This window comes from Coregonus lavaretus (assembly GCF_964263955.1).
Source record: "Coregonus lavaretus genome assembly, chromosome: 17".
Lineage (NCBI taxonomy): Eukaryota > Metazoa > Chordata > Actinopteri > Salmoniformes > Salmonidae > Coregonus > Coregonus lavaretus.
Genome location: NC_140004.1, coordinates 50,609,407 through 50,630,768, shown reverse-complemented (window position 1 = coordinate 50,630,768; position 21,362 = coordinate 50,609,407). Strand labels below are relative to the sequence as shown.

Here is a 21,362-nt window from a genome sequence, read left to right as displayed (position 1 = left end):
TGGTAAGGTGTGTGATTCTGTCATGACTGTCTGTGAGATGCGGTAAACGAAGTCAGGCGCAGGACACAGAACTCTCAGATACGTACTTTTAATACGAAAAGGATCCACGCAGGGAGGAAATAACCCGCTCAACAAAATAGACAACCGTGAAGGGGAAAACAATCACACACAAAGTACAGATGAGAGACAGGGGTAATTATAAGGGAAACAATTAACATAATGACGAACAGGTGTAAACAATACAGACAAAACTAAACAAACACCGATAACATCGAACGGCAGTAGCTAGTACTCCGGGGACGACGAACGCCGAAGCCTGCCCGAGCAAGGAGGAGGAGCAGCCTCGGCAGAATCTGTGACAGTACCCCCCCCTTGACCCGTGCGCCGACCCCGGCCTCGGGGTTGGCCAGGAGGACGCGGAGCAGGGCGAGTTGGGTGACTCCGGTGGAACTCTGTCAACAGGGAGGGATCTAGGATGTCCTCCTAGGGACCCAGCACCGTTCCTCCGGACCGTACCCCTCCCACTCCATGAGATACTGCAGACCCCCCATCTGACGCCTCGAATCCACGATGGAACAGACTGAGTACGCCGGAGCCCCTTCGATGTCTAGTGGGGGCGGAGGGGCCTCTCGTACCTCATTCTCCTGGAGTGGACCAGCTACCACCGGCCTGAGGAGAGACACATGGAACGAGGGGTTAATGCGATAATTAACAGGCAGCTGTAACCTATAACATACCTCGTTCAATCTCCTCAGGACTTTAAATGGCCCCACAAACCGCCGGCCCAGCTTCCGGCAGGGCAGGTGAAGGGGCAGGTTTCTGGTCGAGAGCCAGACCCGATCTCCCGGTGCATAAACCAGACCCTCACTGCGGTGGCGATCGGCGCTCGCCTTTTGCCGTCTGATGGCCCGCTGCAGATGGACGTGCGCAGCGTTCCATGTCTCCTCCGAGCGCCGAAACCATTCATCCACCGCAGGAGCCTCGATCTGGCTCTGATGCCAGGGTGCCATAACCGGCTGATAGCCCAACACACACTGGAAAGGAGTGAGATTAGTGGAGGAGTGGCGGAGTGAGTTTTGGGCTATCTCTGCCCAGGGAATATACCCCGACCACTCCCCCTGCCGGTCCTGGCAGTAGGACCTCAGAAACCTACCCACATCTTGGTTTACTCTCTCCACCTGCCCATTACTCTCAGGGTGAAAACCTGAGGTAAGGCTAATCGAGACCCCCAAACGTTCCATAAACGCCCTCCAGACTCTAGAGGTGAACTGGGGACCCCGATCAGACACTATATCCTCAGGCACCCCGTAGTTCCGGAAAACGTGAGTAAACAGGGCTTCGGCCGTTTGTAGGGCTGTAGGAAGACCTGGCATAGGGATGAGACGGCAGGCCTTAGAAAACCGATCCACAACGACCAAGATCGTGGTATTCCCCTGGGAGGGGGGAAGGTCCGTGACAAAATCCACCAACAGGTGAGACCACGGCCGTTGTGGAACGGGGAGAGGTTGTAACTTCCCCCTGGGCAGGTGTCTAGGCGCCTTACACTGGGCGCACACCGAGCAGGAAGAAATGTAAACTCTCACGTCCTTAGCTAAGGTGGGCCACCAGTACTTCCCGCTAAGACAGTGCACCGTCCGACCAATACCAGGATGACCAGAGGAGGGGTGACGTGTGAGCCCAATAAATCAGTCGGTCACGGACTCCGGTAGTATGGGAGTGGGCTCAATGGACCTCTCCTCTGTGTCATATCGTCGGGACAGGGTGTCTGCCTTAACGTTCTGTGACCCGGGGATATACGTGATCTTAAAGACAAACCGGGCCAGAAACATGAACCACCTAGCCTCACGAGGGTTCAGTCTCTTCGCTGCCCTGATGTACTCCAGGTTACGATGGTCAGTCAGAATGAGAAAAGGGTGGTTAGCCCCCTCAAGCCAATGTCTCCACACCTTCAGGGCCTGGACTACAGCTGGCAGCTCCCTGTCCCCCACGTCATAATTGCGCTCCGCCGGACTGAGCTTCTTAGAATAAAAAGCACAGGGGCGGAGTTTTGGAGGCGTGCCCGAGCGCTGAGACAGTATAGCACCGATTTACCGCCTCGGACGCATCCACCTCGACTTGGAACGCCAAAGAGGGATCCGGATGTGCCAGCACCGGAGCTGAGGTGAACAGGTCCTTCAAATGTCTAAACGCCCTGTCCGCCTCAGCCGACCACTGCAAACGCACCGGGCCCCCCTTTAGCAGGGAGGTAATGGGAGCCGCTACCTGTCCAAAACCCCGGATAAACCTCCGGTAGTAATTGGCAAAACCCAAAAACCGCTGCACCTCCTTTACTGTAGTTGGAGTCTGCCAATTACGCACGGCTGAAACGCGGTCAATCTCCATCTCCACCCCTGACGCAGACAACCGGTGTCCCAGGAAGGAGATGGACTCCTGGAAAAACAGACATTTCTCTGCCTTCACATACAGATCATGCTCCAACAGTCTACCCAGCACCCGACATACCAGGGACACATGCTCGGTACGTGTAGCGGAGTATATCAGAATGTCATCAATATACACCACTACCCCCTGTCCATGCAAATCCCGGAAAATCTCGTCTACAAATGATTGGAAGACTGAAGGAGCATTCATTAGACCGTATGGCATGACGAGGTACTCATAGTGACCCGAGGTGGTACTGAAGGCTGTTTTCCACTCATCTCCCTCCCGAATGCGCACCAGGTTGTAAGCGCTCCTGAGATCCAATTTTGTGAAGAAGCGCGCCCCGTGTAATGACTCCGTCATACTAGCAATCAGAGGGAGAGGATAGCTGTATTTAATAGTGATCTGATTGAGACCACGGTAATCAATTTACGTGCGTAAACCCCCATCCTTCTTCTTCACAAAAAAGAAACTTGAGGACGCAGGAGAAGTGGAAGGCCGTATGTATCCCTGTCTCAAGGATTCGGCGACGCATGTCTCCATAGCAGCCGTCTCCTCCTGAGACAGAGGATACACATGGCTGCGAGGGAGCGCCGCGCCAACCTGGAGGTCTATCGCACAATCCCCCTGTCGATGAGGTGGTAATTGAGTCGCCTTCTTCTTACAGAAGGCGCTTGCCAAATCGGCATACTCAGGAGGAATGTGCATTGTGGGCATTTGGTTCGGACTCTCCACCGTCGTTGCCCCTACGGAAACACCTACACACCGCCCCACACACTGATCAGACCATCCCTTGAGAGCCCTCTGTTGCCATGAAATGTTGGGGTCATGAGATATTAACCAGGGAAGTCCCAACACCACTGGAAACGCAGGAGGGTCAATTAAATACAACTGTATAGTCTCCTCATGACCCTTCTGCGTTTTCATCTTCAGTGGCGCTGTGACCTCCCTAATCAATCCCGACCCCAAAGGCCGGCTATCTAGGGCATGGATAGGGAAGGGCACATCGACTGGTAATATAGGGATCCCTAACTTATATGAGAAATGGCGATCGATAAAATTCCCAGCTGCGCCTGAATCGACTAGCGCCTTATGCTGGGAGTAAGAAGAAACTTATAGAAACATCACTTGGATACACATATGAACAGCAGAGAGCTCTGGGTGAGTTGGGACCTTACTCACCGGGAATGACTCATCAGTGCGCTGCCTGCTGCCTCGAATCCGAGGAGACCCTCCCCAGCACCGAACCGCCGTGTGTCCTCGGCGGCCACGGTTGGTGCAGGGGACAGCCTCCTTCCTGGCCTCCCTACTACCAGCACCCCCGAGCTCCATAGGGCTCGGCTCGGAGGTGCTGGGGGATGGAATGGACGGCCCCAGCGCTGGACGTCCACGGGTAGCCAACAGGGTATCCAAGCGAATCGACATGTCCACCAGCTGATCGAAGCTTAGGTTGGTGTCCCTGCAGGCCAGCTCTCGACGAACGTCCTCCCTCAGGCTGCATCTGTAGTGGTCGATGAGGGCCCTCTCATTCCATCCCGAATTGGCAGCCAGAGTCCGGAAGTCCAGTGCGAATTCCTGCGCGCTCCTCCTCCCCTGTCTGAGGTGGAATAGACGCTCACCCGCCGCCTTCCCCTCCGGGGATGATCGAACACTTCCCTGAAGCGGCGGGTGAACTCCGCATAGTTCACAGTAGCGGCGTCTATCCCTCCCCACTCGGCGTTGGCCCACTCCAGTGCCTTGCCGGACAGACAGGAGATGAGGGCGGACACGCTCTCGTATCCCGAGGGTGCCGGGTGAATGGTTGCCAGGTAAAGTTCCACCTGGAGCAGGAAACCCTGACACCCGGCTGCGGTGCCATCATAAGCCCTCGGGAATGAGAGCCGAATCCCACTGGACTCCGGATGTGAGACGATAGGAGTAGCCGCTGGTGGTGGTATCGTTGGAGGAGGTGTGGGCAAACCTCCTCTCTCCCATCGTCCCAAAGTGTTCATAACGTTATCCATAGCGGCACCAAGATTTTAGAGCATCGCTGCTGTTGTAGGACGTGCTCCTCGAGTGATCCAGTCGGTGCCGTCGCTCCTGCTGACTCCATGGTAAGGTGTGTGGTTCTGTCACGACTGTCTGTGAGATGCGGTAAGCAAAGTCAGGCGCAGGACACAGAACTCTCGGATACGTACTTTTAATACGAAAAGGATCCAAAAGGACACAGAAAATAACTCCACGCAGGGAGGAAATAACCCGCTCAACAAAATAGACAACCGTGAAGGGGAAAACAATCACACACAAAGTACAGATGAGAGACAGGGGTAATTATAAGGGAAACAATTAACATAATGACGAACAGGTGTAAACAATACAGACAAAACTAAACAAACACCGATAACATCGAACGGCAGTAGCTAGTACTCCGGGGACGACGAACGCCGAAGCCTGCCCGAGCAAGGAGGAGGAGCAGCCTCGGCAGAATCCGTGACAGGGACACCTTGCAATCATGACGCAATATGCGCCTACACATGCAGACCGTGCGGTTGTCATATTGGCAGGTTTGCTAGCAACAAACTATTTAGCTAGCTTCTAGCCTAGTGTGCGATATGCAATGCGAGCTCCCCGTAATGAACAGTGTCGACGAGTGTCCTGACGAGAAGGCACTATGCCAGGCTAAATTGCTAACCCTAACCCTAACCCAGGCTAAATTGTTATGGATGTATCAAAATGAATGCCAATAGAAAACAGCTTAAACAAACGCAAGTGCAGCTAGTTTGCTGTTATTCTGGCTGCAGAGGTCGTGACTGTGTTACTCGTAGCTAGTTGGCTAGCTAGATAGCAAGCAGTGGTAAGAACGATGCCAGCGAGCATCGACACGGAACATATAGAACGAACACCTGGGTCGCGTCCTTAAATATAGAACTAATGGAACGAACGCCTGGGTTGCGTCCTTAAATATAGAACTAATGGAACGAACGACTGGGTCGCGTCCTTAAATATAGAACTAATGGAACGAACGACTGGGTCGCGTCCTTAATTATAGAACTAATGGAACGAACGACTGGGTCGCGTCCTTAAATATAGAACTAATGGAATGAACGACTGGGTCGCGTCCTTAATTATAGAACTAATGGAATGAACGACTGGGTCGCGTCCTTAATTATAGAACTAATGGAATGAACGACTGGGTCGCGTCCTTAAATATAGAACTAATGGAACGAACGACTGGGTCGTGTCCTTAAATATAGAACTAATGGAACTAACGACTGGGTCGCGTCCTTAAATATAGAACTAATGGAACGATGTGTCTTAAATATAGAACTAATGGAGCGATGTGTCTTAAATATAGAACTAATGGAATGAACGACTGGGTCACGTCCTTAATTATATAACTAATGGAACGATGTGTCTTAAATATAGAACTAATGGAACGAACGACTGGGTCGCGTCCTTAAATATAGAACTAATGGAACGAACGACTGGGTCGCGTCCTAAAAATAGAACTAATGGAACGAACACCTGGGTCGTGTCCTTAAATATAGAACTAATGGAGCGATGTGTCTTAAATATAGAACTAATGGAATGAACGACTGGGTCACGTCCTTAATTATAGAACTAATGGAACGAACGACTGGGTCGCGTCCTTAAATATAGAACTAATGGAACGAACGACTGGGTCGCGTCCTTAAATATAGAACTAATGGAACGAACGACTGGGTCGTGTCCTTAAATATAGAACTAATGGAATGAACGACTGGGTCGTGTCCTTAAATATAGAACTAATGGAACGAACGACTGGGTCGTGTCCTTAAATATAGAACTAATGGAATGAACGACTGGGTCGCGTCCTTAAATATAGAACTAATGGAACGAACGACTGGGTCGTGTCCTTAAATATAGAACTAATGGAACGAACGACTGGGTCGCGTCCTTAAATATAGAACTAATGGAACGATGTGTCTTAAATATAGAACTAATGGAGCGATGTGTCTTAAATATAGAACTAATGGAATGAACGACTGGGTCGCGTCCTTAATTATATAACTAATGGAACGATGTGTCTTAAATATAGAACTAATGGAACGAACGACTGGGTCGCGTCCTTAAATATAGAACTAATGGAACGAACGACTGGGTCGCGTCCTAAAAATAGAACTAATGGAACGAACACCTGGGTCGTGTCCTTAAATATAGAACTAATGGAACGATGTGTCTTAAATATAGAACTAATGGAGCGATGTGTCTTAAATATAGAACTAATGGAATGAACGACTGGGTCACGTCCTTAATTATAGAACTAATGGAACGAACGACTGGGTCGCGTCCTTAAATATAGAACTAATGGAACGAACGACTGGGTCGCGTCCTTAAATATAGAACTAATGGAACGAACGACTGGGTCGTGTCCTTAAATATAGAACTAATGGAACGAACGACTGGGTCGTGTCCTTAAATATAGAACTAATGGAACGAACGACTGGGTCGTGTCCTTAAATATAGAACTAATGGAACGAACGACTGGGTCGTGTCCTTAAATATAGAACTAATGGAATGAACGACTGGGTCGCGTCCTTAAATATAGAACTAATGGAACGAACACCTGGGTCGCGTCCTTAAATATAGAACTAATGGAACGAACACCTGGGTCGCGTCCTTAAATATAGAACTAATGGAACGAACGACTGGGTCGTGTCCTTAAATATAGAACTAATGGAACGAACGACTGGGTCGCGTCCTTAAATATAGAACTAATGGAACGAACGACTGGGTCGCGTCCTTAAATATAGAACTAATGGAACGAACACCTGGGTCGTGTCCTTAAATATAGAACTAATGGAACGATGTGTCTTAAATATAGAACTAATGGAGCGATGTGTCTTAAATATAGAACTAATGGAACGAACGACTGGGTCGTGTCCTTAATTATATAACTAATGGAACGATGTGTCTTAAATATAGAACTAATGGAACGAACGACTGGGTCGTGTCCTTAAATATAGAACTAATGGAACGAACACCTGGGTCGTGTCCTTAAATATAGAACTAATGGAACGATGTGTCTTAAATATAGAACTAATGGAGCGATGTGTCTTAAATATAGAACTAATGGAACGAACGACTGGGTCGTGTCCTTAATTATAGAACTAATGGAGCGAACGACTGGGTCGTGTCCCTAAATATAGAACTAATGGAATGAACGACTGGGTCGTGTCCTTAAATATAGAACTAATGGAATGAACGACTGGGTCGTGTCCTTAATTATAGAACTAATGGAACGATGTGTCTTAAATATAGAACTAATGGAATGAACGACTGGGTCGCGTCCTTAAATATAGAACTAATGGAATGAACGACTGGGTCGCGTCCTTAAATATAGAACTAATGGAACGAACGACTGGGTCGTGTCCTTAAATATAGAACTAATGGAATGAACGACTGGGTCGCGTCCTTAAATATAGAACTAATGGAGCGAACGACTGGGTCGCGTCCTTAAATATAAAACTAATGGAGCGAACGACTGGGTCGTGTCCTTAAATATAGAACTAATGGAACGAACGACTGGGTCGCGTCCTTAAATATAGAACTAATGGAATGAACGACTGGGTTGCGTCCTTAATTATAGAACTAATGGAACGAACACCTGGGTCGTGTCCTTAAATATAGAACTAATGGAACGATTTGTCTTAAATATAGAACTAATGGAATGAACGACTGGGTCGCGTCCTTAAATATAGAACTAATGGAATGAACGACTGGGTCGCGTCCTTAATTATAGAACTAATGGAACGAACGACTGGGTCGCGTCCTTAAATTTAGAACTAATGGAACGAACGACTGGGTCGCGTCCTTAATTATAGAACTAATGGAACGAACGACTGGGTCGCGTCCTTAAATATAGAACTAATGGAACGAACGACTGGGTCGCGTCCTTAAATATAGAACTAATGGAACGATGTGTCTTAAATATAGAACTAATGGAACGAACGACTGGGTCGCGTCCTTAAATAAAGAACTAATGGAATGAACGACTGGGTCGCGTCCTTAAATATAGAACTAATGGAATGAACGACTGGGTCGCGTCCTAAAAATAGAACTAATGGAATGAACGACTGGGTCGCGTCCTAAAAATAGAACTAATGGAGCGAACGACTGGGTCGCGTCCTTAATTATAGAACTAATGGAATGAACGACTGGGTCGCGTCCTTAATTATAGAACTAATGGAATGAACGACTGGGTCGCGTCCTTAAATATAGAACTAATGGAACGAACGACTGGGTCGCGTCCTTCAATATAGAACTAATGGAATGAACGACTGGGTCGCGTCCTTAATTATAGAACTAATGGAACGAACGACTGGGTCGCGTCCTTAAATATAGAACTAATGGAACGAACGACTGGGTCGCGTCCTTAAATATAGAACTAATGGAACGAACGACTGGGTCGCGTCCTTAAATATAGAACTAATGGAATGAACGACTGGGTCGCGTCCTTAAATATAGAACTAATGGAACGAACACCTGGGTCGCGTCCTTAATTATAGAACTAATGGAAAGAACGACTGGGTCGCGTCCTTAAATATAGAACTAATGGAACGAACGACTGGGTCGCGTCCTTAAATATAGAACTAATGGAACGAACGACTGGGTCGCGTCCTTAAATATAGAACTAATGGAATGAACGACTGGGTCGCGTCCTGAAATATAGAACTAATGGAACGAACGACTGGGTCGCGTCCTTAATTATAGAACTAATGGAACGAACGACTGGGTCGCGTCCTTAAATATAGAACTAATGGAATGAACGACTGGGTCGCGTCCTTAATTATAGAACTAATGGAATGAACGACTGGGTCGCGTCCTTAATTATAGAACTAATGGAATGAACGACTGGGTCACGTCCTTAAATATAGAACTAATGGAATGAACGACTGGGTCGCGTCCTTAAATATAGAACTAATGGAACGATGTGTCTTAAATATAGAACTAATGGAGCGATGTGTCTTAAATATAGAACTAATGGAATGAACGACTGGGTCGCGTCCTTAATTATATAACTAATGGAACGATGTGTCTTAAACATAGAACTAATGGAACGAACGACTGGGTCGCGTCCTTAAATATAGAACTAATGGAACGAACGACTGGGTCGCGTCCTAAAAATAGATCTAATGGAACGAACACCTGGGTCGTGTCCTTAAATATAGAACTAATGGAACGATGTGTCTTAAATATAGAACTAATGGAGCGATGTGTCTTAAATATAGAACTAATGGAACGAACGACTGGGTCGTGTCCTTAATTATATAACTAATGGAACGATGTGTCTTAAATATAGAACTAATGGAACGAACGACTGGGTCGTGTCCTTAAATATAGAACTAATGGAATGAACGACTGGGTCGCGTCCTTAAATATAGAACTAATGGAATGAACGACTGGGTCGCGTCCTTAAATATAGAACTAATGGAACGAACGACTGGGTCGCGTCCTTAAATATAGAACTAATGGAACGAACGACTGGGTCGCGTCCTTAAATATAGAACTAATGGAATGAACGACTGGGTCGCGTCCTTAAATATAGAACTAATGGAATGAACGACTGGGTCGCGTCCTTAAATATAGAACTAATGGAACGAACGACTGGGTCGCGTCCTTAAATATAGAACTAATGGAACGAACGACTGGGTCGCGTCCTTAAATATAGAACTAATGGAACGAACGACTGGGTCGCGTCCTTAAATATAGAACTAATGGAATGAACGACTGGGTCGCGTCCTTAAATATAGAACTAATGGAATGAACGACTGGGTCGCGTCCTTAAATATAGAACTAATGGAACGATGTGTCTTAAATATAGAACTAATGGAGCGATGTGTCTTAAATATAGAACTAATGGAATGAACGACTGGGTCGCGTCCTTAATTATATAACTAATGGAACGAACAACTGGGTCGCGTCCTAAAAATAGAACTAATGGAACGAACACCTGGGTCGTGTCCTTAAATATAGAACTAATGGAACGATGTGTCTTAAATATAGAACTAATGGAGCGATGTGTCTTAAATATAGAACTAATGGAACGAACGACTGGGTCGTGTCCTTAATTATATAACTAATGGAACGATGTGTCTTAAATATAGAACTAATGGAACGAACGACTGGGTCGTGTCCTTAAATATAGAACTAATGGAATGAACGACTGGGTCGCGTCCTTAAATATAGAACTAATGGAATGAACGACTGGGTCGCGTCCTTAAATATAGAACTAATGGAACGAACGACTGGGTCGCGTCCTTAAATATAGAACTAATGGAACGAACGACTGGGTCGCGTCCTTAAATATAGAACTAATGGAATGAACGACTGGGTCGCGTCCTTAAATATAGAACTAATGGAATGAACGACTGGGTCGCGTCCTTAAATATAGAACTAATGGAACGAACGACTGGGTCGCGTCCTTAAATATAGAACTAATGGAACGAACGACTGGGTCGCGTCCTTAAATATAGAACTAATGGAACGAACGACTGGGTCGCGTCCTTAAATATAGAACTAATGGAACGAACGACTGGGTCACGTCCTAAAAATATAACTAATGGAACGAACACCTGGGTCGCGTCCTTAAATATAGAACTAATGGAACGAACGACTGGGTCGCGTCCTTAAATATAGAACTAATGGAACGAACACCTGGGTCGTGTCCTTAAATATAGAACTAATGGAACGATGTGTCTTAAATATAGAACTAATGGAGCGATGTGTCTTAAATATAGAACTAATGGAACGAACGACTGTGTCGTGTCCTTAATTATATAACTAATGGAACGATGTGTCTTAAATATAGAACTAATGGAACGAACGACTGGGTCGTGTCCTTAAATATAGAACTAATGGAACGAACACCTGGGTCGCGTCCTTAAATATAGAACTAATGGAACGAACACCTGGGTCGTGTCCTTAAATATAGAACTAATGGAACGATGTGTCTTAAATATAGAACTAATGGAGCGATGTGTCTTAATTATAGAACTAATGGAATGAACGACTGGGTCGCGTCCTAAAAATAGAACTAATGGAATGAACGACTGGGTCGTGTCCTTAAATATAGAACTAATGGAACGAACGACTGGGTCGCGTCCTAAAAATAGAACTAATGGAACGATGTGTCTTAAATATAGAACTAATGGAACAAACGACTGGGTCGCGTCCTTAATTATAGAACTAATGGAATGAACGACTGGGTCGCGTCCTTAAATATAGAACTAATGGAACGAACGACTGGGTCGCGTCCTTAATTATAGAACTAATGGAATGAACGACTGGGTCGCGTCCTTAAATATAGAACTAATGGAGCGAACGACTGGGTCGCGTCCTTAATTATAGAACTAATGGAATGAACGACTGGGTCGCGTCCTTAATTATAGAACTAATGGAATGAACGACTGGGTCGCGTCCTTAAATATAGAACTAATGGAACGAACGACTGGGTCGCGTCCTTAAATATAGAACTAATGGAATGAACGACTGGGTCGCGTCCTTAATTATAGAACTAATGGAACGAACGACTGGGTCGCGTCCTTAAATATAGAACTAATGGAATGAACGACTGGGTCGCGTCCTTAATTATAGAACTAATGGAACGAACGACTTGGTCGTGTCCTTAATTATAGAACTAATGGAATGAACGACTGGGTCGTGTCCTTAAATATAGAACTAATGGAACGAACGACTGGGTCGCGTCCTAAAAATAGAACTAATGGAACGATGTGTCTTAAATATAGAACTAATGGAACAAACGACTGGGTCGCGTCCTTAAATATAGAACTAATGGAGCGAACGACTGGGTCGTGTCCTTAATTATAGAACTAATGGAACGAACGACTGGGTCGTGTCCTTAATTATAGAACTAATGGAGCGATGTGTCTTAAATATAGAACTAATGGAACGATGTGTCTTAAATATAGAACTAATGGAACAAACAACTCTAGCATCCAAAAGATGAGAAAGTATGCATTTATAAAAAATGTAATATCAATGAAATGTCTTTATTTTAATGTCTGCTTTAGTATTGTTTTCTTTGGTAACTGTGGTATAAGTGGGATAAACGCCTCCATTCTGTACATTACCTCATTCTGGCCCTGTGTAGCTCAATTGGTAAAGCATGGCGCTTGCAACGCCAGGGTTGTGGGTTCGATTCCCACGGGGGGCCAGTATGAAAATGTATGCACTCACTAACTGTAAGTTGCTCTGGATAAGAGCGTCTGCTAAATGACTAAAATGTAAAAATGTTATAGCATTCAACCCACATGATGCATAGTGCATTTAATGTTTTAAAAAATTATCGAAATCGAAAACCGTGATTATTTTTTAAATAATAGAACCGAAACCGAACCGACCACAAAAAGCACTAATCGCTCAGCACTACCAGGCGCACCAGTTTGAGTGTGTCAAGAACTGCAACGCTGCTGGGTTTTTCACACTCAACAGTTTCCTGTGTGTATCAAGAATGGTCCACAACCCAAAGGACATCCAGCCAACTTGACACAACTGTGGGAAGTATTGGAGTCAACATGGGTCAGCATCCCTGTGGAACAATTTCGACCCCTTGTAGAGTCCATGCCCCGATGAATTGAGGTTGTTCTGACGACAAAAGGGGGTGCAACCCAATATTAGGAAAGTGTTCCTAATGTTTTGTACACTCAGTGTAACCCTAATTCCCAGTGTCTCCTAACAAAACTGTTTATTCCAGCGATCAAGAACCAGGTGACAGGCCAATATATCCTGAACGGCAGAGGAGAAGAGGCTCGCTCCCGGAGCTTCATAGACCTGGGAGTGGAGTGGGATTACATTATAGAACATGACGAAGAGACACTATACACTGACGGACCCTTACACGACGCCGTGGTCGTCCTGGTAACTATCACACACACGCACGCCGTGGTTGTTCTAGTAAAGATTATTTTAGCCTCATTCCTAATTTGTCAAAATGGTGTTACCAAGCAACATGTTTAATTTGTTTGGTAGTGATGTGCTTTCGGGTACCGTAGCACCTTCATACAGTATCTGTAAGGTCCCTCAGTCTAGCAGTGACTTTCAAACACAGATTCAACCACAAAGACCAGGGAGGTTTTCCAATGCCTCGCAAAGAAAGGCTCCTATTGGTAGCTGGGTAAACAAAAAAGCAGACATTGAATGTCCCTTTGAGCATGGTGAAGTTATTAATTACACTTTGGATGTTGTATCAATACACCCAGTCACTACAAAGATACAAGCATCCTTCCTAACTCAGTTGTCGGAGAGGAAGGAAACTACTCAGGGATTTCACCATGAGGCCAATGGTGACTTTAAAACAGTTACAGAGTTTAATGGCTGTGATAGGAGAAAACTGAGGATGGATCAACAACATTGTAGTTACTCCACAATACTAACCTAAATGACAGTGAAAAGAAGGAAGCCTGTACAGAATAAAATATTCCAGAACATGCATCCTGTTTGCAATAAGGCACTAAAGTAAAACTGCAAAACAATGTAGTAAAGAAATTACATTTGGCAAGAAATTAACTTTTATGTCCTGAATACAAAGTGTTATGTTTGGGCAAATCCAATACAACACATTACTGAGTACCACAATTACTATTTTCAAACATGGTGGTGGTTGCATCATGTTATGGGTATGCTTGTCATCGGCAAAGACTAGGTAGTTTTTTTTACTATGAAAAGAAACAGAATAGAGCTAAGCACAGGCAAAATCCTAGAGGAAAACCTGGTTCAGTCTGCTTTCCACAGACACTGGGAGACAAATTCACCTTTCAGCAGGACAATAACCTAAAACACAAGACCAAATCTACACGAGTTGCTTACCAAGACGACATTGAATGTTCCTGAGTGGCCTAGTTACAGTTTGGACTTAAATCGGCTTGAACATCTTTGGCAAGACTTGAAAATGGCTGTCTAGCAATGATCAACAACCAACATGACAGAGCATGAATAATTTTTTTAAAGAATAATGTGCAAATATTCTAAAATCCAGGTGTGCAAAGCTCTTAGAGACTTACCCAGAAAGCTGCAATCGCTGCAAAAGGGGATTCTAGGGGTGTGAATACTTAATGTAAATTTGATATTTCTGTATTTCATTTTCAATAAATGTGCAAGATTTATAAAAACATGTTTTCACTATGTCATTATGGGGTATTGTGTGTAGATGGGTGAGAAAATCCATTTTGAACTCAGGCTGTAACACAACAAAATGTGGAATAAGTCAAGGGGTCATCAGTCATCCCGAGTGCCACTAGAGATCCTGGTTCGAATCCAGACTCTGTCGTAGCCGGCCGTGACCGGGAGACCCATGGGGCGGCGCACAATTGGCCCAGGGTAGGGTAGGGGAGGGGATGGCCGGCAGGGATGTTGGTAGATCATGGCGTTTGCAACGCCAGGGTTGTGGGTTCGATTCCCACGGGGGGCCAGTATGACAAAAAAATATAATGTATGCACTCACTAACTGTAAGTCGCTCTGGATAAGAGCATCTGCTAAATGACTAAAATGTACTGTAAAAATGTATGAATACTTTCTGAAGGCACTGTATATAAATCCTGTAATTGGTGACATGTTTTATTTCAAACCTAGACTTTCAAATAGCTTTTTTCCCCAACATGGGGACAATTGGGGGACCGACTCCCTAAGAAAAAATTTACTAAACAAAATGGTACATTGCAGGTTTTTTGGGCCTTCTTACCTTTCTAACAGTACTAAGCATGTGTTTGGTAGTATTCAATATAATGCGTTGGTTATAAAATGTACTTCATGAGGGTAGTATTCAATATAATGCGTTGGTTAGAAAATGTACTTCATGAGGGTAGTATCCAATATAATGCGTTGGTTAGAAAATGTACTTCATGAGGGTAGTATCCAATATAATGCGTTGGTTAGAAAATGTACTTCATGAGGGTAGTATCCAATATAATGCGTTGGTTAGAAAATGTACTTCATGAGGGTAGTATTCAATATAATGCTTGGTTAGAAAATGTACTTCATGAGGGTAGTATTCAATATAATGCGTTGGTTAGGAAATGTACTTCATGAGGGTAGTATTCAATATAATGCGTTGGTTAGGAAATGTACTTCATGAGGGTAGTATTCAATATAATGCGTTGGTTAGAAAATGTACTTCATGAGGGTAGTATCCAATATAATGCGTTGGTTAGAAAATGTACTTCATGAGGGTAGTATCCAATATAATGCGTTGGTTAGAAAATGTACTTCATGAGGGTAGTATTCAATATAATGCGTTGGTTAGGAAAATGTACTTCATGAGGGTAGTATTCAATATAATGCGTTGGTTAGAAAATGTACTTCATGAGGGTAGTATTCAATATAATGCGTTGGTTAGAAAATGTACTTCATGAGGGTAGTATTCAATATAATGCGTTGGTTAGAAAATGTACTTCATGAGGGTAGTATTCAATATAATGCGTTGGTTAGGAAATGTACTTCATGAGGGTAGTATCCAATATAATGCGTTGGTTAGAAAATGTACTTCATGAGGGTAGTATCCAATATAATGCGTTGGTTAGAAAATGTACTTCATGAGGGTAGTATTCAATATAATGCGTTGGTTAGGAAATGTACTTCATGAGGGTAGTATTCAATATAATGCGTTGGTTAGAAAATGTACTTCATGAGGGTAGTGTACAATATAATGCGTTGGTTAGGAAATGTACTTCATGAGGGTAGTATTCAATATAATGCGTTGGTTAGAAAATGTACTTCATGAGGGTAGTATCCAATATAATGCGTTGGTTAGAAAATGTACTTCATGAGGGTAGTATCCAATATAATGCGTTGGTTAGAAAATGTACTTCATGAGGGTAGTATTCAATATAATGCGTTGGTTAGGAAATGTACTTCATGAGGGTAGTATTCAATATAATGCGTTGGTTAGAAAATGTACTTCATGAGGGTAGTATTCAATATAATGCGTTGGTTAGAAAATGTACTTCATGAGGGTAGTATTCAATATAATGCGTTGGTTAGAAAATGTACTTCATGAGGGTAGTATTCAATATAATGCGTTGGTTAGAAAATGTACTTCATGAGGGTAGTATCCAATATAATGCGTTGGTTAGAAAATGTACTTCATGAGGGTAGTATCCAATATAATGCGTTGGTTAGAAAATGTACTTCATGAGGGTAGTATTCAATATAATGCGTTGGTTAGGAAATGTACTTCATGAGGGTAGTATTCAATATAATGCGTTGGTTAGAAAATGTACTTCATGAGGGTAGTATTCAATATAATGCGTTGGTTAGAAAATGTACTTCATGAGGGTAGTATCCAATATAATGCGTTGGTTAGAAAATGCCACCAGAGGAGGTCAGAGTTAAGAGGTTTTAAGGTCTGTCAGAAAAACACACCTGTTAGAGGATGTGTTGTCCCAGAGCCTGTTAGAGAGGACATGTTGTCTCAGAGCCTGTTAGAGAGGACATGTTCTCTCAGAGCCTGTTAGAGGATGTGTTGTCTCAGAGCCTGTTAGAGGATGTGTTGTCCCAGAGCCTGTTAGAGAGGACATGTTGTCTCAGAGCCTGTTAGAGGATGTGTTGTCTCAGAGCCTGTTAGAGGATGTGTTGTCTCAGAGCCTGTTAGAGGATGTGTTGTCTCAGAGCCTGTTAGAGAGGACATGTTGTCTCAGAGCCAGTTAGAGAGGACATGTTCTCTCAGAGCCTGTTAGAGGATGTGTTGTCTCAGAGCCTGTTAGAGGATGTGTTGTCCCAGAGCCTGTTAGAGAGGACATGTTGTCTCAGAGCCTGTTAGAGGATGTGTTGTCTCAGAGCCTGTTAGAGGATGTGTTGTCTCAGAGCCTGTTAGAGGATGTGTTGTCTCAGAGCCTGTTAGAGAGGACATGTTGTCTCAGAGCCAGTTAGAGAGGACATGTTCTCTCAGAGCCTGTTAGAGGATGTGTTGTCTCAGAGCCTGTTAGAGGATGTGTTGTCCCAGAGCCTGTTAGAGAGGACATGTTGTCTCAGAGCCTGTTAGAGGATGTGTTGTCTCAGAGCCTGTTAGAGGATGTGTTGTCCCAGAGCCTGTTAGAGAGGACATGTTGTCTCAGAGCCTGTTAGAGAGGACATGTTGTCTCAGAGCCTGTTAGAGGATGTGTTGTCCCAGAGCCTGTTAGAGGATGTGTTGTCTCAGAGCCTGTTAGAGGATGTGTTGTCTCAGAGCCTGTTAGAGGATGTGTTGTCTCAGAGCCTGTTAGAGGATGTGTTGTCTCAGAGCCTGTTAGAGGACATGTTGTCTCAGAGCCTGTTAGAGGATGTGTTGTCTCAGAGCCTGTTAGAGGATGTGTTGTCTCAGAGCCTGTTAGAGGATGTGTTGTCTCAGAGCCTGTTAGAGAGGACATGTTGTCTCAGAGCCTGTTAGAGGATGTGTTGTCTCAGAGCCTGTTAGAGAGGACATGTTGTCTCAGAGCCTGTTAGAGAGGACATGTTGTCCCAGAGCCTGTTAGAGAGGACATGTTGTCTCAGAGCCTGTTAGAGAGGACATGTTGTCTCAGAGCCTGTTAGAGAGGACATGTTGTCCCAGAGCCTGTTAGAGAGGACATGTTGTCTCAGAGCCTGTTAGAGAGGACATGTTGTCTCAGAGCCTGTTAGAGAGGACATGTTGTCTCAGAGCCTGTTAGAGGATGTGTTGTCTCAGAGCCTGTTAGAGGATGTGTTGTCTCAGAGCCTGTTAGAGGATGTGTTGTCTCAGAGCCTGTTAGAGGATGTGTTGTCTCAGAGCCTGTTAGAGGACATGTTGTCTCAGAGCCTGTTAGAGAGGACATGTTGTCTCAGAGCCTGTTAGAGAGGACATGTTGTCCCAGAGCCTGTTAGAGAGGACATGTTGTCTCAGAGCCTGTTAGAGAGGACATGTTGTCTCAGAGCCTGTTAGAGAGGACATGTTGTCTCAGAGACTGTTAGAGGATGTGTTGTCTCAGAGCCTGTTAGAGGATGTGTTGTCTCAGAGCCTGTTAGAGGATGTGTTGTCTCAGAGCCTGTTAGAGAGGACATGTTGTCTCAGAGCCTGTTAGAGAGGACATGTTGTCTCAGAGCCTGTTAGAGGATGTGTTGTCTCAGAGCCTGTTAGAGGATGTGTTGTCTCAGAGCCTGTTAGAGGATGTGTTGTCTCAGAGCCTGTTAGAGGATGTGTTGTCTCAGAGCCTGTTAGAGGATGTGTTGTCTCAGAGCCTGTTAGAGAGGACATGTTGTCTTACAGCCAGTTAGAGAGGACATGTTGTCTCACAGCGTGTTAGAGAGGACATGTTGTCTCACAGCCTGTTAGAGAGGACATGTTGTCTTATAGCCAGTTAGAGAGGACATGTTGTCTTACAGCCAGTTAGAGAGGACATGTTGTCTTATAGCCAGTTAGAGAGGACATGTTGTCTTATAGCCAGTTAGAGAGGACATGTTGTCTCACAGCGTGTTAGAGAGGACATGTTGTCTTATAGCCAGTTAGAGAGGACATGTTGTCTCACAGCGTGTTAGAGGGGACATGTTGTCTTATAGCCTGTTAGAGAGGACATGTTGTCTTATAGCCAGTTAGAGAGGACATGTTGTCTTATAGCCAGTTAGAGAGGACATGTTGTCTTATAGCCAGTTAGAGAGGACATGTTGTCTTATAGCCAGTTAGAGAGGACATGTTGTCTTATAGCGTGTTAGAGAGGACATGTTGTCTTATAGCCTGTTAGAGAGGACATGTTGTCTTATAGCCAGTTAGAGAGGACATGTTGTCTTATAGCCAGTTAGAGAGGACATGTTGTCTTATAGCCAGTTAGAGAGGACATGTTGTCTTATAGCCAGTTAGAGAGGACATGTTGTCTTATAGCCAGTTAGAGAGGACATGTTGTCTTATAGCCTGTTAGAGAGGACATGTTGTCTTATAGCCAGTTAGAGAGGACATGTTGTCTTATAGCCAGTTAGAGAGGACATGTTGTCTTATAGCCAGTTAGAGAGGACATGTTGTCTTATAGCCAGTTAGAGAGGACATGTTGTCTTATAGCCAGTTAGAGAGGACATGTTGTCTTATAGCCAGTTAGAGAGGACATGTTGTCTTATAGCCAGTTAGAGAGGACATGTTGTCTTATAGCCAGTTAGAGAGGACATGTTGTCTCACAGCGTGTTAGAGAGGACATGTTGTCTCACAGCGTGTTAGAGAGGACATATTGTCTTATAGCCAGTTAGAGAGGACATGTTGTCTTATAGCCAGTTAGAGAGGACATGTTGTCTCACAGCCTGTTAGAGAGGACATGTTGTCTTATAGCCAGTTAGAGAGGACATGTTGTCTCACAGCGTGTTAGAGAGGACATGTTGTCTCACAGCGTGTTAGAGAGGACATGTTGTCTTATAGCCAGTTAGAGAGGACATGTTGTCTTATAGCCAGTTAGAGAGGACATGTTGTCTTATAGCCAGTTAGAGAGGACATGTTGTCTCACAGCGTGTTAGAGAGGACATGTTGTCTTATAGCCAGTTAGAGAGGACATGTTGTCTTATAGCCAGTTAAAGAGGACATGTTGTCTTATAGCCAGTTAGAGAGGACATGTTGTCTTATAGCCAGTTAGAGAGGACATGTTGTCTTACAGCCTGTTAGAGAGGACATGTTGTCTCACAGCGTGTTAGAGAGGACATGTTGTCTTATAGCCAGTTAGAGAGGACATGTTGTCTTACAGCCAGTTAGAGAGGACATGTTGTCTTATAGCGTGTTAGAGAGGACATGTTGTCTTATAGCCAGTTAGAGAGGACATGTTGTCTTATAGCCAGTTAGAGAGGACATGTTGTCTTATAGCCAGTTAGAGAGGACATGTTGTCTCACAGCGTGTTAGAGAGGACATGTTGTCTTATAGCCAGTTAGAGAGGACATGTTGTCTTACAGCCAGTTAGAGAGGACATGTTGTCTTACAGCCTGTTAGAGAGGACATGTTGTCTCACAGCGTGTTAGAGAGGACATGTTGTCTTACAGCCAGTTAGAGAGGACATGTTGTCTCACAGCCTGTTAGAGAGGACATGTTGTCTTATAGCCAGTTAGAGAGGACATGTTGTCTCACAGCGTGTTAGAGAGGACATGTTGTCTTATAGCCAGTTAGAGAGGACATGTTGTCTTACAGCCTGTTAGAGAGGACATGTTGTCTCACAGCGTGTTAGAGAGGACATGTTGTCTTATAGCCAGTTAGAGAGGACATGTTGTCTTATAGCCAGTTAGGGAGGACATGTTGTCTTATAGCCAGTTAGAGAGGACATGTTGTCTTATAGCCAGTTAGAGAGGACATGTTGTCTCTCAGCCTGTTAGAGAGGACATGTTGTCTCACAGCGTGTTAGAGAGGACATGTTGTCTTATAGCCAATTAGAGAGGACATGTTGTCTTATAGCCAGTTAGGGAGGACATGTTGTCTTATAGCCAGTTAGAGAGGACATGTTGTCTTATAGCCAGTTAGAGAGGACATGTTGTCTCACAGCCAGTTAGAGAGGACATGTTGTCTCACAGCGTGTTAGAGAGGACATGTTGTCTCACAGCCTGTTAGAGGGGACATGTTGTCTTATAGCCAGTTAGAGAGGACATGTTGTCTTACAGCCAGTTAGAGAGGACATGTTGTCTTACAGCCTGTTAGAGAGGACATGTTGTCTCACAGCGTGTTAGAGAGGACATGTTGTCTTATAGCCAGTTAGAGAGGACATGTTGTCTTATAGCCAGTTAGAGAGGACATGTTGTCTTATAGCCAGTTAGAGAGGACATGTTGTCTCACAGCGTGTTAGAGAGGACATGTTGTCTTATAGCCAGTTAGAGAGGACATGTTGTCTTACAGCCAGTTAGAGAGGACATGTTGTCTTACAGCCTGTTAGAGAGGACATGTTGTCTCACAGCGTGTTAGAGAGGACATGTTGTCTTACAGCCAGTTAGAGAGGACATGTTGTCTCACAGCCTGTTAGA

General features: G+C 44.6%; 1 protein-coding gene across 1 annotated transcript in view; it reads left to right on the top strand.

Moving 5' to 3' along the window:
• LOC311144426 (A disintegrin and metalloproteinase with thrombospondin motifs 3-like) overlaps positions 1–21,362 on the top strand; it is a gene marked incomplete at both ends in the record, with an annotated part of 287,624 nt that overhangs the window by 198,900 nt on the left and 67,362 nt on the right. The window contains one exon of the mRNA XM_084180433.1: positions 13,157–13,320. Within this exon, the coding sequence (XP_084036559.1) occupies positions 13,157–13,320 (164 nt within the window). The remainder of the gene's footprint in view (positions 1–13,156; positions 13,321–21,362) is intronic.